This window comes from Uloborus diversus, chromosome 6 (assembly GCF_026930045.1).
Source record: "Uloborus diversus isolate 005 chromosome 6, Udiv.v.3.1, whole genome shotgun sequence".
Lineage (NCBI taxonomy): Eukaryota > Metazoa > Arthropoda > Arachnida > Araneae > Uloboridae > Uloborus > Uloborus diversus.
Window position 1 is genome coordinate 118,287,347 of NC_072736.1, and position 16,301 is coordinate 118,303,647.

Here is a 16,301-nt window from a genome sequence, read left to right on the forward strand (position 1 = left end):
AAGAACACTTAAACATTTTGAACTTTATGTATGAATTTTATCGGCAAAAGTTTAATCTTTGAGAAAAAAACACTGAAATTCTGTTTGTTTTCCTCGTCTGTTTGTATTTGCTGTAACAGTTGATTATTATAAATACCATTATATTGTGTTGCTAGTTTGGAAGAGACAGAACTAGCTTTGGAATTTTCATCTGCTTTCTTGACTGCTACAACATATGTTAAGATACGTATTTATGGCATTTTTTCCTTCTTTTTTTTTCCAGAAATAGTCAAAAGCCTTTTTCCTTTTTTTTTTTTTTTTTTTGATTTTAGAAAACAAAAAACAGACGCTTGAAAATTTCAAAATATTAAAATTTCAGCCAATTGCAGCAAACTAATGAAATGACTATTTTACCATGGAAAATCTTTCGAAATTGCTGGACACTGATGACCAATCCTTTTTGACTAAAAATAAATAATAAATCAGAAAAGGGGGTTAGGCTTAAAGTTTTAAAGTTTATTACACTATAAAACTTTTTTAGACAAATTTTCAAAAAAAAAAACAATTTTTAAATTAACAACTGCTATTCTAAGCTATGTATATTTTTCAAAATTACACTTCAATTTTCAATTGCATATTTAGTGTTTGTACACCGTCATGTTTAAATTTGTTTTTTATTATTTTGAAATTTATTTTTTGTTTTTTATAATTTGCTTGTTAAAAGTGGGGGAAAAAATCACTTTTAATGTTAAATTTTAAACTTAGTAAAATGATAAAAAATATTTTTAACATTAACTAAACTGTCCATCTTATAAAATTGAAAATTCTAAATGTGTTTTACAATAGTCAATTGAAATTTATCCATAAACATTTTTAATGGTAATATTTAAGGTTTGTATAATTGATCTGATGTTTATATGAAATGTTTCTATTTTTAACAAGAAACTGTAATTCATCATAGAGCTATTTATGAAATATTTAATTTAGGCTAACCTCCTGGTCAGGGCCTGATTACCGTACAGGCCGCCTGGGCCTGGGGCCCCCTCTTCCTAAGGGGCCCCAAATTACTTCAAGAATTATGCATAGTATTACAACTATACAAAAAATACACACATTTTTAAAATAATAGCCTTCAAGGGGCCTCCAAATTATTGTGGGCCTTGGGCCTCACTTTTAGTTAGTCGAGCCCTGCTCCTGGTACATGTATGAATAATGTCCAAAATCTCATTTATTTGCTACTGAAAAAGATTTCTATATTATTGTTTAACATCCTAGAGAGTTTTTTTTTTTTTCTTCTCTGCTCAAATTGTGATGTACTTTATAAACATTCCTTAAGAAATTTGATTTAATTTTGTTTGAGATACATGTTGAAATAATATAGTTCGAAACCGAGTATGGGAATAGCTACGTTATGATTCATTAAAAAAAATAGTTCTTTTTAAAAGTGTCTGCCCAAAAAACCATAATAAAAACTCAAACATCTTCTTTTATCAGTATTATGTTCGCCTTTTGTAGTAAGAAAAATGAATTTTTATCTGTTACATTGGTTCAAAGTTTAACTTTTACCCCACCTTTCTGATAAGGTTCGAAACATCTTTTACCTGTTCTCTCAACTTCATTGCTTATGGACTGCTGATAAGATAAAGAATTGGTAAAACACTCCAAAAGAAGTAGTTCATAGTGCTGATTTCGGCATCTTGTTGCTTGTGTTTAATATACAGAACTGTATGAACTTGTAGTTATGAATTTAATTGTATATTCAATTTAACGGGGGAAAAATACGCCAACCAATTTGTGAAAAACAATCTTCAATTTAAAAGGAGCTTGATTTTAAAGCATCACCATGGAAAAAGTGTTGTTCGGAGATGTCTTCACTAAAACGCTGAAGAATGTCTGGAAAATACCAACAGTTACCATTGATGATCCGATATTCCGCTTGCATTATAAATTTACTGGTTTGGCTCTTTTGTTTTGCAGCTTATTGGTTTCCGGATACCAATTCTTCGGCAACCCTATTATGTGCATTCAAAGAGATCAGATTCCAGAACAGCTTTTGAACACCTATTGCTGGATAGAAGGAACTTTCACTCTACCCAAAGCTTTGTCGAAAATCGTCGGCAAGGAGATCGTTTATCCGGGAGTAGATTCACACAAAGAGGGCGATGAAATCACCGAACATTCGTACTATCAGTGGGTTTGCTTCGTTCTTTTCTTGCAAGCACTGATGTTTTGTGTGCCCTATGTAATCTGGAGATCGATGGAAAACGGTAGAATGAAGCTGATGATCCAAAAGCTCCAGTCTCCTATTCTAGAAGAGAAAGACAAAGGTCCGTGCTGTTCTAGTGTGGCAAGTTATTTCCTGGAAGGAGAGGGCAAACACGACAATCGAAGCTATGCCTTGAAGTTCCTGTTCTGCGAGATATTGAATTTCATCAACGTCGTGGGCCAAATCTACTTCATCAACAGGTTTCTCGGTGGCGAGTTTACGAGGTATGGCGTGGATGTTGTCCGTTATGTCAACGACGAACAACAGGATCGTATCGATCCCATGATCAGAGTGTTCCCGCGTGTGACAAAATGTACTTTCCACAAATATGGTTCATCAGGAACTGTGCAGAAACACGACGCTCTGTGCCTGCTGCCGTTGAATATCCTGAATGAGAAAATATTTGTGGTAATGTGGTTTTGGCTTGTAATACTTGCCATCGTAGGCGGATGCTTGATCATGTACCGTATCACAGTCATGATTTCTTCTCGAATGCGTTTCCTGTTGCTCACTTATATCGCCAGTCTTACCTCAAGGGAGGATCTGAGATTTCTCATCAATAAGTATTCATATGGTGATTGGTTCATGCTGTACCTCTTAGCGGATAACATTGACAACATTCATTTCCGCGAGATCGTTATGTGCATGAAGAAGAACTGCAATGATAAAGGACCCAAATCTGTTGTTGAGATCGATGCTGTGTTGGAGATAGATGATGTGGACAAAGGAAAAGCTGAGTCTAAACTTTTGTTGGAAAAGGAAGGGAGAAATAATGATGAAAGCTCTGTTTAAATGTGCAGATAAATGACTAATTAATATGCATTTTTGAAAACCATTTCAATGACTCATACTTCATAGTTATGTGACACTCGTGAGTAGGGTCTAAATATCTTTGCTGCCAATTTTGATACATGACCACAAGTTTTAATTTTTTTCTTGCCAAATTTTGCATCATTAGTTACTAGATTAGCATTTCATCACTAATGAACTGTTTATATTCTAGCTAAAGGTATATTCAATTAACAAATATCATTATATGTGCATGTTTTAAGGAAAATATTTTGTCGAAAGAAAAGTTGGCTCTTTATCATTCAAAGCCGTCAGTTAAGTATGAAATAATGCTCTCTGTATTGAAGTGTTTGATATTTATAATTTTGGCATTTTATGTTTCTAGACAGAAATAAAAGTTTTTCTTTTATGAAATTGACTATATTTTCGAACTGAAAGTCATGCAATGAGTTATGCAAATACAGTTTCTTAAAATTTTATTTGTACTTAAGCGATTCGTGTGTGAAGGTAATGCAATGATCGCTCTAGTGGTAGGCTACTCACATAGATCAGAAGGACATCAATCTATTTGGATGCGTTAATAAATTTATCTTAGTTCACAAATATGGAAAAATGTAGCGCCGATATTTTTATTTTCTTTGAATATGCATATGTGTGTTGGTTTTCAGCAGCTTTCAGGTAAGTCAAGTAATTTTATTTAAATGGTGACAACGCTAAAATGGGCCGATTTCTGATTTTTTTAGGTTTGTATTCAACGATATATATGTTTTCAAAATGCCATTTGATAATTTGCATTATACAAATAAAAATACAAATACAAAAGTGACGACCAGCAACAGGCTCTGGGCCCAGCTAGACTGGTCCTAGTCTATTTACAATCCCCAGTGAAGATCAATGGCCCTCTTAAAACTCTACTCCCGTGCTCATTACCACCTCTTCCGGTAAGCTGTTCCAAGGTTCCACTCCCCTGCTATAATAATAATTTTTCCTAATATCCGTGTTAGCCTGAGATTTAAATAGCTTAAAACAATGACCCCTTGTCCTGTTTTCAGTGCTAAACTTCAGCCCCGTAACATTTTTCATTTTAATAAGTTTAAACAACTGAATCATGTCCCCTCGGTCTCTTCTTTGCTCAAGACTGTACATTTTTAGCCTTCTAAGCCTGAAATCATAGTCTAAAAGAGAAACTCCGTTTATTAGCCTTGTAGCCCGCCTTTGAACCCTTTCCAATACATTAATATCTTTCTTAAGATAAGGAGACCAAAACTGAGGAAGGGTTGAAGAGAAAAGCTTGTGTTGCATATTTAAAAAAGTAATGATGCACTGAAATAGTAGTTCTTTGTGTAGGTGTGTACTAAACAAAGTAAAATTTTCGGAAAAAGCAGTAAATTTTGCACATTCAAGAAAATTTTCCGATAACTTGGGAGTATGATGTAGGTAACGCGCAGTGATTACGGATGTGTGTGTGTGTGCGCGCGCATGTATAATTTTCCAACGCGCTCTGCACTTTACACATATTTCGTTCTTTTAACATTCATGTTTATCACCTATACAACGCTATTTATTACGATAAGATAACTTCAACGTACAGAATTTTATTTTCTAATTGAGTTTTCAAACTTATTTTTAAAGAAGTTTAATTTGATGGTTTTTAATGGAAAATTTAAGTTTTTCAGTGCGAAATAATGCATAAACTCGCAGGTATCATCGAATTTTTTTCATTTTGTGAGTTTTTACCAGTTTCTGGCGCAAATGTGGCAAAAAGTGGTTTTTGCCATGCCGGTTTTAACCGGTTTCTACAAGTGGTTTTAACCGCTTCGGCAGAAACTTGCCAACCCTGTTAAAAACAGGATAAAATTGTACAAAGTAGAGAACTTACTTATTGCACGGAATTTTTTTTTTACAGAATTGGCAAACATAACCTGCTCTTTCAGCCCCGGCACAGTTTAAGTGTGCCCATATTTCGCACACTTAGACTGCCGAATGTAAGACACACATTTCACCCACACCTCTTCCTGAGTGTCTTCAATTAACTTTCCATTGTTGCTAAAGGTATATTCAGTTAACGAAGATCGTTATGTTTGCATTTGCATGTTCTAAGGAAAATATTTTATCAATAAAAAAGTTTACTCTTTATCATTCAAAGCCGTCGCTTGAGAAATAATTTTTGTTGTTTAAAAAAAGATGTGGTATAATTATGGATACTTTTTAAATGGCGACCCATATTGACACCATCTACACCTGAGAAAGATGACCACTCTCAACATAAAAGCGCACATGACTAAAAGTGTGCTTCAAAAAGTAGCTTAAGGGCTCCGCGTTCCGGATGCCACTGTGAAATTGTTTTTAACTAAACATAAGAACATGAAAAGAAAACGATTTCATATACCTCTAAAAAGTTCACCGTCTAAAAAAACACCAATTTGCACAATAATTCAAGCTGCATCCATCTAATGGCACCATATACAGTCCTCACCGCCAGTCTTCAGTACCCCCCCCCCCTTAGGGGGGGTGCCCATATTTACTCATGTGCTCATTTTTACACCTTATCCTCTATTGTATACACAGGGTGTTCCGTTTTAACCAGCAAAAACCTCTATTTTCGCATCCATTAGTCCTAGATGCACACTTCCAAATGAAAAAATGCTCAAAATCGGATGCAGGATTAAGATGTTGAAAGTTTAAAAAAATAAAAATGAGTCAAAAAAACACAAAATTTAACTTTTTATACAGGCCCTAGGTCCCCTAACTAGTATTAAGGGAAATAATTCCATTGAAAAATATTACTAACACAAAAAATTTGACATTTGTGCGAACAAAACTGAAACTGTTTAAAAATTTAAGGGATCATAAAGAAGATGAGATTGGATCTTATCGCTCTTTCAGGAGAATGACGAGTTGTCGAAGTAAAAAAGAAAAAAAAAATCATTTTTATTCAAAAATAAATGCAAGTGTATGCCATGATACGCAAAAACGCACTACAAAGCCTCAATCAGTTTGAAAAACCACACACATATAATTTTAAACCGTTGTTAACTGCTACATTTTCCCCCAAATTGTGTTATTGACGGCGAGTAAAGTGGTGCAAGGTGCAAGTCACAAACCGCTGCGTTTTATATCTCGGTGAATATTAGTCGTAATAATGTCAAACTTTTTGTGCTAGAATTATTTTTTAATGGAGATTATTTCCCTGAACATAAATTAGGGGACCTAGGGCCCGTATAAAAAGTTAAAATTTGTCTTTTTACTTCCTTTTCCAAAAAAGGAAGTATTGTATTCGCGAAAAAAATTTCACTCAAAATTCGACCTTAATTTCCATTTTTCTCAGCCCCGAATGAATGTTGAGTTTTTTTTTCGACCCAGCCAGACGTGGATATATGCCTAGAAACGTACAGACACACGAAATATCCATTTTGACGACCTCCGAGTTAATTGCAACGAATTTTCTCGTGACGTCCGTATGTACGTATGTGTGTATGTATCTCGCATAACTCAAAAACGGTATGTCCTAGAAAGTTGAAATTAGGCACGTAGACTCCTAGTGGGGTCTAGTTGTGCACCTTTTCTTTTGGTTGCATTCGGATGTTCCTAAGGGGTCTTTTGCCCCTTTTTGGGGGGAAATCATTGTTAATTTCGATGTAAACTCAAGTGGTGTTATAATTTGTCGAACACTTGGCCGATATATCGCCAGTCTTTTGGTCGCCAAGTTTTGTCGCCAACTTGGCTACAAATTTGGCGATTTTTTTTTAAAAATTTGGTTTCACTTTGGCCACTGTTGGTGATATTTAGAGAGTAAACAATTGAATCACATTAAAAATGCCAATAATGTGGAAATGACATTAAATTGAAGTAAAAGGAAGTCATGTGATGCACACATCAGCTCGTTTGACTCATTTTTATTTTTGCTTCAAACTTTCAATACCTTAACCTTGCATCCGATTTTGAACATTTTTGCAACTGGAAGTATGCATCTAGGAATAATGGTTGCGAAAATAGAGGTTTTTTGCAGATTAAAACGGAGCACCCTGTATAATAATCAGCTTCAGTTTCATATTACAATTGACCACATATGATTGTGTGTGTATGGAGGTGGGGGGGGGCAGAGTCTCACATTAGTGTTCCACGGGGGGGGGGGGGCGCAAAGGCTAAAAGCTTGAGAGCTTATGGGTTAAAAGATACATTTTATCACAATGGTGATATTTTTAGCCTCTTTATATGATATATACCTTTTAACTTCATATTGGTTATGATAAGGTATTTAAAATGATTCAAACTTAAGTTTTAAATTACACTAAAATACTTGGTGTCGTTTTATTTCCTGTAGCTGTTCTACAACACTAAATTCTTGACTAAGTATATAGTGACAAAAAATAAATAAATAAACAAAATTAAATAAATAATACAAATAAGTAAACAAAATTTTTAAAAATAACAATACATTTCGAATTGACTATAGAAAAATAACGTATTTTAATGTGAACAGATTTTTCTAAAACTTATATCCTAGTTCCTAAACTAATATTCATAATTTAGAGTGGATATGATAACTATTCACGTGTGGCCCAAATGTTATGCTTACAACTGCCCTATTATCCAGTGAGTATCATACACCCACCTTTAGGACAAAATCGCACAAAGAAATAATTTTATTCAATAAAAAAAATTTAACATGGTGAAAAATGTACCTAAATGTTCATACAATGGCCTGCAGTAGTTAAGTTTAGCTTATTAATCAGTTCAAAATATGTTTTCCTAGAGTTGAAATTACATACAACAGCTGCTAAAACAAAGAAATTGTCACCGCAGAAACACAACACGGCCCATTGGCTCTAAACGTTTCGCCAAATACAGTAGAACTGGTACTGTAATTCCCAAGAGAATTTTTTGCTTCAAGTTTTCATTATAAAACATAGAATGTTCACATGTGCCTCCTTTTCCGATATTTTTACTTCCTTTTACAAAAAAGGAAGTATTGTATTTGCGAAAAAAATTTCACTCAAAAATTGGCCTTAATTTCCATTTTTCTCATCCCTGAATGAATGTTGAGTTTTTTTTCCACCAGATCACACTTTGATACATGCCTAGAAACGTACAGACACTCGAAATATCCATTTTGACCACCCCTGAGTCAATTACATAACGAATTTCCTCGTGACGTCCGTATGTACGTATGTATCTCGCATAACTCAAAAACGGTATGTCCTAGAAAGTTTAAGTTTGGTGTGTAGACTCCTAGTGGAGTCTAGTTGTGCACTTTCCCTTTTGGTTGCATTCTGATTTTCCTAAGGGGTTTTTTTGCCCCTTTTTGGGGGGAAAATCATTGTTAATTTCGATGTAAACTCAAGTTGTGTTACAATTTGTCGGACACTTGGCGATATATCGCCAGTCTTTTGATCGCTAAGTTTTGTCACCAACTTGGCGACAAATTTGGCGATTTTTTTTAATTTTAAAAATTTGGTTTCAATTTGGTCACTGTCGGTGATATTTAGAGAGTATACAATTGAATCACAATAAAATTGCCAATAATGGGGAAATGACATTAAATTGGAGTAAAAGGAAGTCATGTGATACACACATCAGCACGTTACCTTTATTATCAATCTGTGTAAATTTATTTATCTCTCTACATTAATCAATCTTATATAATTAAAAACTGAGCATGTGTACTTATCTATCTATCTATGTCCGAGTTACTTCTCCCGAACGCCAGTGAACTGACCATCGCGAACCAGGTATCGATAGATTCGTATTTTCCCCGGCTATTTAACATAAACCTTCGATAATAATTAGGTGAGATATCAATCAAAAACTATTAATTTTGACACTTAGATTTCGGCATAAATCCCTATTTTTCGAAGGCTTTCCTTCATTAAAATTCCTATTTAGTGCTTCATCTCAACTTTCCGCAACAATGCTTTTATTACTTTGTGGCGTGAACATCGAGTAAAGAAATAAATGTAATTTCTTTACTCTATGGGCGTGAAGAAAATCATTGAGAATAAAGATGTATTGCCATTTTTTTTTCTCGAATTTGAAGAAATAAAATTCTGCCTTTTGTTTTGAGGCTTCCAATGCAATCGGGGAATTTAAAATGTTTCCTTTTTGGTTATTTTTCCGCAATCTGCTGCAAAATTTTACTGATTTTTTTTTCAAGTCTCATTGCTGTACACGGGTCAATTGACATAACTTTTATTTTCGAGTGGACCGTGCCAAGCCAGACGACGCAGCTAGACTTATATAATTAAAAACTGAGCGTATCTGTGTATGTACCTATCTATGTCCATGTTACTTTTCCTGAACGCCAGTGAACTGATCATCGAGCCAGCATAGGCGGATTTACGGGGGTGCCAGGGGGTGCGCCGCACCCCCAAAATTTTTGGTTGGGTTTTGAAAAAAAATTAGTTTAGTATATTTCACTCAGAAACGCAGTTGGGGGAAAAAATTCATAGCTGCTATACTAGTAAATTTACTTGAATCCAGTGTATCACCACACGTCACTAGTGCAAGAAAAACATAACCGTGCTCATATTAAGAATTAAAGTAATTTTATCCATTTGGAAAAAAAACCTAATAAATAATTTCATGCAAATAAACTTCTCAAACAATTTATTGTTCAGTGCTGTGTTATTGTATAGAATAATTGCATATTCTGTAATTGGGTATTTATTCGTATATCAATACAAACTCTTCTATTTTAAAACAACAATGGCTAATAAAGTCCAAAAAAAAAAAAAAAAAAAACATAGCTATTGCAAGAAACTTGATCAATAAAATCTACACCGAAATCAACCGAAAACCAACAATTTTAAGGTAAATAATCAAAATTTTTTGAAGGAGGACTTCCGGACATTTTGCTGCAGTTGTGCATACAGGGGGGGGAGGGGCACAAGACTAATGACCCTCCCCACAAAATGCTGAGTAGATGTTTTTAAAAAAAAATATTCTTTATTATTGAAGAGAAGAAAAGATCTCATCTTGAGAAAACGCAGTTATTTTACGGGGGGAAAAAAAGAATGTTGGGAAAAAAAAGAATGTTGGGAAAAATTCCTAATTTCTATTTCAAAAAGAAATATTGACATATAAATTTTTCAACAGCTTCAGATTATTGGCGGCGAATTGTGTGCCTTCTCGCACAATATCCTCTTTCTTTCATATCTCCCCCTTCCTTTTTTTTTTTTTTTTTGATTTTTTTTTCTATTTTGTTTTCATTTTTTCTATTAGTCCTCAAAATGTTTCTTCTCCAAAGCCCTTTCTCCAGTTAAAGGTATTAGAGTATCTCAAATTTTGTTTCTTGGGCTTCACTTTCGCAAAATTTTCAAGGAAGATCTTCTAATCACCTAAATACATCGAAAATCGTTTAAAATTGCGTTTTTGGAGCTTCAGTTTTGAAAAACTGCAGTGTCCCTAACGTTACCAAATATGGTCTTACACTCATGTGTTTAAGACTTTAATTTTGGAAAATATTCGAACAAGGGCCTCTGATCCCCCTTTCTCTATTATCATCAAAGAGGTGTTAATATTTTGGTTTTGAAAACCACTATTTCGAAATATTTAAGCGGGAGAATCTTTTTTTTTTTTAATACCATGGATTATTGCAGAAGAACTTCAATTTCGAAAATTTTCCAGTGGAGAGTTCTAGAACACACCGTCCGGTAACAGCAGCAAAAATTGTCCTCCGTAGTATTTTTGAAACTTCAATTATGAAAAGTTAAAGAGGTAGCGTGGGGGATAGGGGAGGGGTTACGTATTTCTATCTGCTTTTCAAAAAATCGATTGGAGACAGTCTATGAGTCTCATTCATAACCCAAACTATAAATATGAACTATAATCACATTTATAAGACTAAAATTTCTAAAAATAGCCTTCGAGCCACACGTACCTTTCTTGCCTCTAAAATATCACCAAGAACTGTAAAACTGCGTTTACAAAACTACTATTTCAAATTTTTTCTGGAGCGTGAATCCCATTCCAAACCAGTAGCTAGATTCAAACATTGCTTTTAATATCGACTTTCGTTTAAGACTTTTTCTGCAGTTTGAAATGTTAAGAATTGTCCATCCCCTAATCTTACTAAATATGGTTTACATCGCGGTTTTTTAGACTTAAAAGTGTGTCCGCCCTAAAATTATTTTCTGATTTCGCCACTGCCTTGTTATTCCGGGAATAACCCTCCCCCCCCCCCTCCTCAGATCCCTGTTATTGTTGCACCCCCAAATATTTCGGCCTAAATCCGCCTATGCGAACCAGGTATCGATAGATTCGTTATTTCCTCTTCTTTATGTTTGGCTAGTTAACATAATCCTCCGATAATAATTAGCGGAGGTATCAATTAAAAACTATTAATTATGACACTTTAATTTCGACATAAAATCCCTATTTTTCGAAGGCTTTCCTCCGTTCAAATTATTATTCAGTGCTTCATCTCAATTTCCGTAACAATGCTTTTATTAAAATTTGTAGCGGTGAAAAAAATCATTGAGACGAAAGATCTGTTGCCGTTGTGTAAAATTCTTGCTTTTGTTTTGAGACTTTTCTCGTATTCGGGGGATTTAAAATGTTTCTTTTTTGGTTATTTTTTCGCAATCTGCCGCAAAATTTTACTGATTTATTTATTTATTTATTCAAGCATGATTGATTGTTGAACACGCGTTACTTGACATAACTTTTATTTTCGAGGTAGACCGTGCAAAGCCGGGCGACGCAGCTAGTCTGTATAAATATTAGTTTCATGACGGCTCTTTTAAAATTTTATTATTCCTTCGTCAAGTTTATCAAAATCTTCCTATATTTTAAAATTTATCTATCTATGTACTCTTCTGTGCTCACTCAAATACTGTTCTTATGGTATATGAAGCTGAATGCTCGTAGCTCTGCGGCTATGATTGTCGATCAAAAGAGATTTTATTCAAGTATGCTTTAAATTTTTTTACACAATAGTTTTAAAAATTTGATCTATATTGGAGATATAATTATTATGAACTATTTAATGGGTCAGTTAAAATATTTTTATCCTCTGGAGCAGGGGCGCGCACGGGGGGGGGGACACCTGTTGGTTCGAGCCTGAAGGAGGTCCGAGATTTTTAAAATGAGGGGTGAAATGTACGTAGGGGTAAACAATACGGATGGCCCGTAAAAGTCATTTGTCACGGGTCCAACATTTCAGTGCATGCTCCTGCTCTGGAGGGGAGCTGTGCAGTCCTAAAATACAACTCTACTCGAAAAAAAACCACTCAAAATTTAGTTAAGGGATATTAAAATGGAAATTTAGGCTGAAATCTGAGTGAGAAATTTATCTTGCGTACAATAACAAGTTTACTTCGCATTAGGAGGTAAAAATTTTATGCAATTATAATAATGTAAAGAACAAAGTTGCGCGTTTGATTTATGACTTGATGCAGGTAGCCCATCATCCGTGTTTACAGAAAATAAATTTACGGCAAATTAAAAAGAAAAAAAAAGTAAAAACATTAAATATGTTTTTTCTTCTTTTACCGAAGTGAAAAGAGATCCCTTTGATGCTTTTTTGCATTCACACACACACACACAAAAGTAAAGAACTAATTCTAATCAAGTGTATGGTGAAAAAAAGCTTTTAAACAAAATGCCCAAAGCTATGCCCAAGTAAAGCTTTTACTTGGGCATAGAAAAGCCTTGAAAACTTGCATTATTTAATAAGTTTTTTAGCCCATAATACACAACTCTATACTGGCTTAGGTTAAGCTCTTAAATTAATTTGTTAGGTTATCAAACAATTAAACTTCATACGAGTAATTACTATTATTCAATTTCATTTTTGTCAATTATTAAAAAGCATGTCCCATTACCCAAACTGACATGACAGAGAAAATGCAATAAAAGCTCTTATAAAAGAGTTTTTCTATTTGCTAATATCTTTACCCTTTGCATAGACTTCGACGCACTTTTACTTGGATCCACAGGTTCAACTTTCATTTTATTTTATGCCCTAGCACGAAAACAAAGCGCGTACAGGAATAGCTTTCCTTAGAATTCGCAATTTCCTTTATGGAGTTTCTGGAGTAATTAGATTCCAATAGTTTGAAAGTTTCCCTAGGCATCTATTTTTCCACTGCATTTTGTTGCTATGGCAACTAGAGAGGAGAAACATGGCTCCGACATAATGGATGCGAGATGGAGGTAGGGAATTTTGCTCCTTGAATTTTCCCTATGAATAAAGTAATCGCATTTCGGCTGCATTTGTCAAAAACTCTATGAATTACTCTTTATAGTAAATGATGATAACGATGAAACTTGTGTAAGTTGACCATTTGCGGTGCAGTACTTTAGTGGTCAATGTCAGTACGGGGGGGGGGGCGAACCGCCCCGGGTGTCATCCTTCAGGAGATGATACCCGAAGTGGGATTGCAAGTTTTTAAAAAATATGAAGCTAAAAAGCATTTTTAAGACTACAAATTTGAAAATTTTCTGGGGGGGGGGAGATGAATTTTCAAATTTCCCCCAGACTCCTCTCTTTTCCACCCCACGTCCTGGAGATAATTCTGTATTCAAGATTAGGTTCATATTGTCACTACTTAGTCCTGATAATCACTTCCTCTTATAAAAAAAAATTTAAACCCATTATCTTTCCCTGCGTTTGAGATACGTTTGAATAATTCAGGGGCCATCAATTCCATACACCCAATTACTTTTTTAACCTCTCGAAGCACACATGTGTGTAGGGCAAACAAGTTACATAAAAATCGTTCGTAGTTGTTATTTGTGTTTTATACATTATCCCGCTTAAAATGTCGTTGTACACAAATGTAGTTGTTTCTGAAATTGTATGAATTTCATGTTTACAAAGAGAACATTATTATTATTTTTTATGCGTTTGTAGAGGGGTGGGTGGGAAATAAATACAATTTTCCGCCCAGTGTGTCATCCATGCTAGGTTCGCCACTGGATATATATCATATATTGACCTGCGTTGCACGGTCTGCCTCGAGAATAAAAGTTGCGTCTATCAAATGACGTATGTTCAACAACCAGGCTTAAATAAACTAAAAAAAAATGAAAAATTTCCAGTCGACGTGTAGAAAAAAGCGATTTCATGATTCAAAATTTAAATATATATACCTCTTTGGATTTTTTTTTTCCAACTCCAATAATTCGGTCATTTTTTATTAAAAGACGTGTAAACATTCCGTTTCAAGGATTTTCTGAAATTCCTCTATGTGAATTCCTGCGCTCCAAAGGACCTTTGTGTCAAATTCGGCAAAGATCCGATGTAAAGTGGATTTGTATCCACGCATATACAGCCATTTACATGTAGTACTTAAAGAGGAAAAATTCTATACGTAGCAAAAGCGGTCAACTTACACAGGTGGTCAACGTTACCGCTTTTATTGTATCTGGTGAAAAACTGCATTAACTTTAGGCCCTACCGATTTTGGGCCCAACTAGTTTAGAGTTTTCTATGCTAAACTTTTACATACGTTAAATGTTCAAACTTATGCTGAAATCTTGAAAAGTCAGACCCATCATTTAGGAGAGTCCGGAAGGTACAATACACAATACAAAAATCAAATACACTATTTTGTAGAGCAAAACATTTTCTTTCGGATAACACATGGCACTATATTTTTAATGCGCAATTTAAAAAAGAATGACATACGACAAGAACTTGTGCTGCCGTAGGAAGGTAAAGCGCAGTATCCGCAGGAATTAGTTTTTTGAGATACTTAAAGAAACGCGTTTCGAATTTCACAGTAACAAAAGGGAAAGGTTGGAAATTGACGTTTTTCTCGTGCTTTATTTTCAACGGAAATCAAAAATGCAAGATTTTAGTTAAGCTTAAGTACAAAAGATGACAAAAAATTCAAAAAAAAAAAAAAAAAAAAGAAGGAAAGAAAGAAAAAAAGAAATATTTGCAGTTACCATGGCTGCAATGCATCAACTCAACAAAAAGTTTTGAAAAGTTGTTCAGAATAAAATTTCTATCTTTGTCAAATCGACTTAAAATTTTCTTCAAAAGAAATTTTCCAATTATAGTGTTTTTTATAGCATTAATAATTGCATGGAGATAATCAATTTGTCTAAAACCTATGAGATTTGTTTCAAAAGTATCGGGACCAACTTTTTGTTGACGTGACTGGATGTCACAACGCTTTCACAAGGCGTATGCTCGATAGCGAGGAATCTGACCTTGTACACTCTCCAAGCGCCAGCTGCTCGTGAGCGTTCGTTCATGCTAGATCATGTGGATTCCTGTCGAGTGACTCGATGCAAACGCAAAATGCAACGAGCGATTGAACAGAGGTACGCCATCAAACTTCTTGTGGGACTAGAGGAATACGGTACGGAGACATTGGGCATGATTCGCTAAGTGTTCAAGGGTGAAAGAATGTCCGAAACTGCAAACTGCAGTTTTTAAATGGCACAAACTTTTCAAAGAGGGCAGAGACAATGGGGAGGATGAAGGCTGATGATGGCAAGAACCGACGATAACGTGCAACGTCTACTGGAAGTGCTGTTTTTAGACCGCTCAACAGTGCACATGATCTCAGATCGTACAGACTTTGATAAGATGACAGAGTGCACACCATCATTGGTGCTTGCAGGTAATCGACTATCTAACGAAATATGACATCCCAGCGATTTCCAGTCCCGACTTGGTCAGCAGACTATTTCCTACTGTCAAAAGGGAAACTCTCCCTCAAAGGATACCGCCATATAGCATCCTAAGTCCTGCCAAAGAAACTTGAACGCGTGCTATTAAGGACCTTCCGGAATCCGTCTACCAGGAAGCCTTCGAGTCATGTAAAAGTCGCTGGCAAATGTGTGCACTCTCAAAATATGTTGCCAAGGGAAATTGAGGAATTTCAAGGTATTATTGAAATATCTGAAACAAATCTATCTTTCTGAAACTTTTTCCAATACTTTTTATACACACCCCGATTTACCAACTTCTAATATTCAACCCTTTGATTTTGAAAATTTATTCTGTTCCTGTTGGTGATTTGTTTTACTTTGAAAAACGTTTCTGACATTTTTTTTTTAATTTGGGAGGAACTAGGCATTGATAGAGATTTCTTTTTAAGTATCTGTCACATGTGTGCGCGTGTGTGTGTATTAACATAACATAAGCATTTTTCTTTTATAGGATAAGGGTTAGTCTCTCGCTTTGTCAAAGCCTCTTCACTTTCAACAGGAGAATTATTAGGTTAAACAGGGATTTTTCAATATCGATCCGCGAGAGACGACGTTCGCTTTATCCCCACCCGGAATGTTATTCTCGAGAGAGCTCTTT

At 34.9% G+C, this 16,301-nt stretch overlaps 1 protein-coding gene across 1 annotated transcript; it reads left to right on the forward strand.

Annotated features, from left to right (window-relative positions):
• The first annotated feature begins 1,604 nt into the window (after positions 1-1,604).
• Positions 1,605-3,432, forward strand: LOC129224424 (innexin inx2-like). The gene has a single exon (XM_054858873.1). The coding sequence runs from the start codon at positions 1,823-1,825 to the stop codon at positions 3,035-3,037; it is 1,215 nt and encodes a 404-aa protein (XP_054714848.1). The 5' UTR covers positions 1,605-1,822; the 3' UTR covers positions 3,038-3,432.
• Positions 3,433-16,301: the final 12,869 nt, after the last annotated feature.

Coding starts and splice junctions, on each gene's coding strand:
- LOC129224424 (XM_054858873.1), top strand. CDS start 1,823: ATGGAAAAAGTGTTGTTCGGAGATGTCTTCACTAAAACGCTGAAGAAT.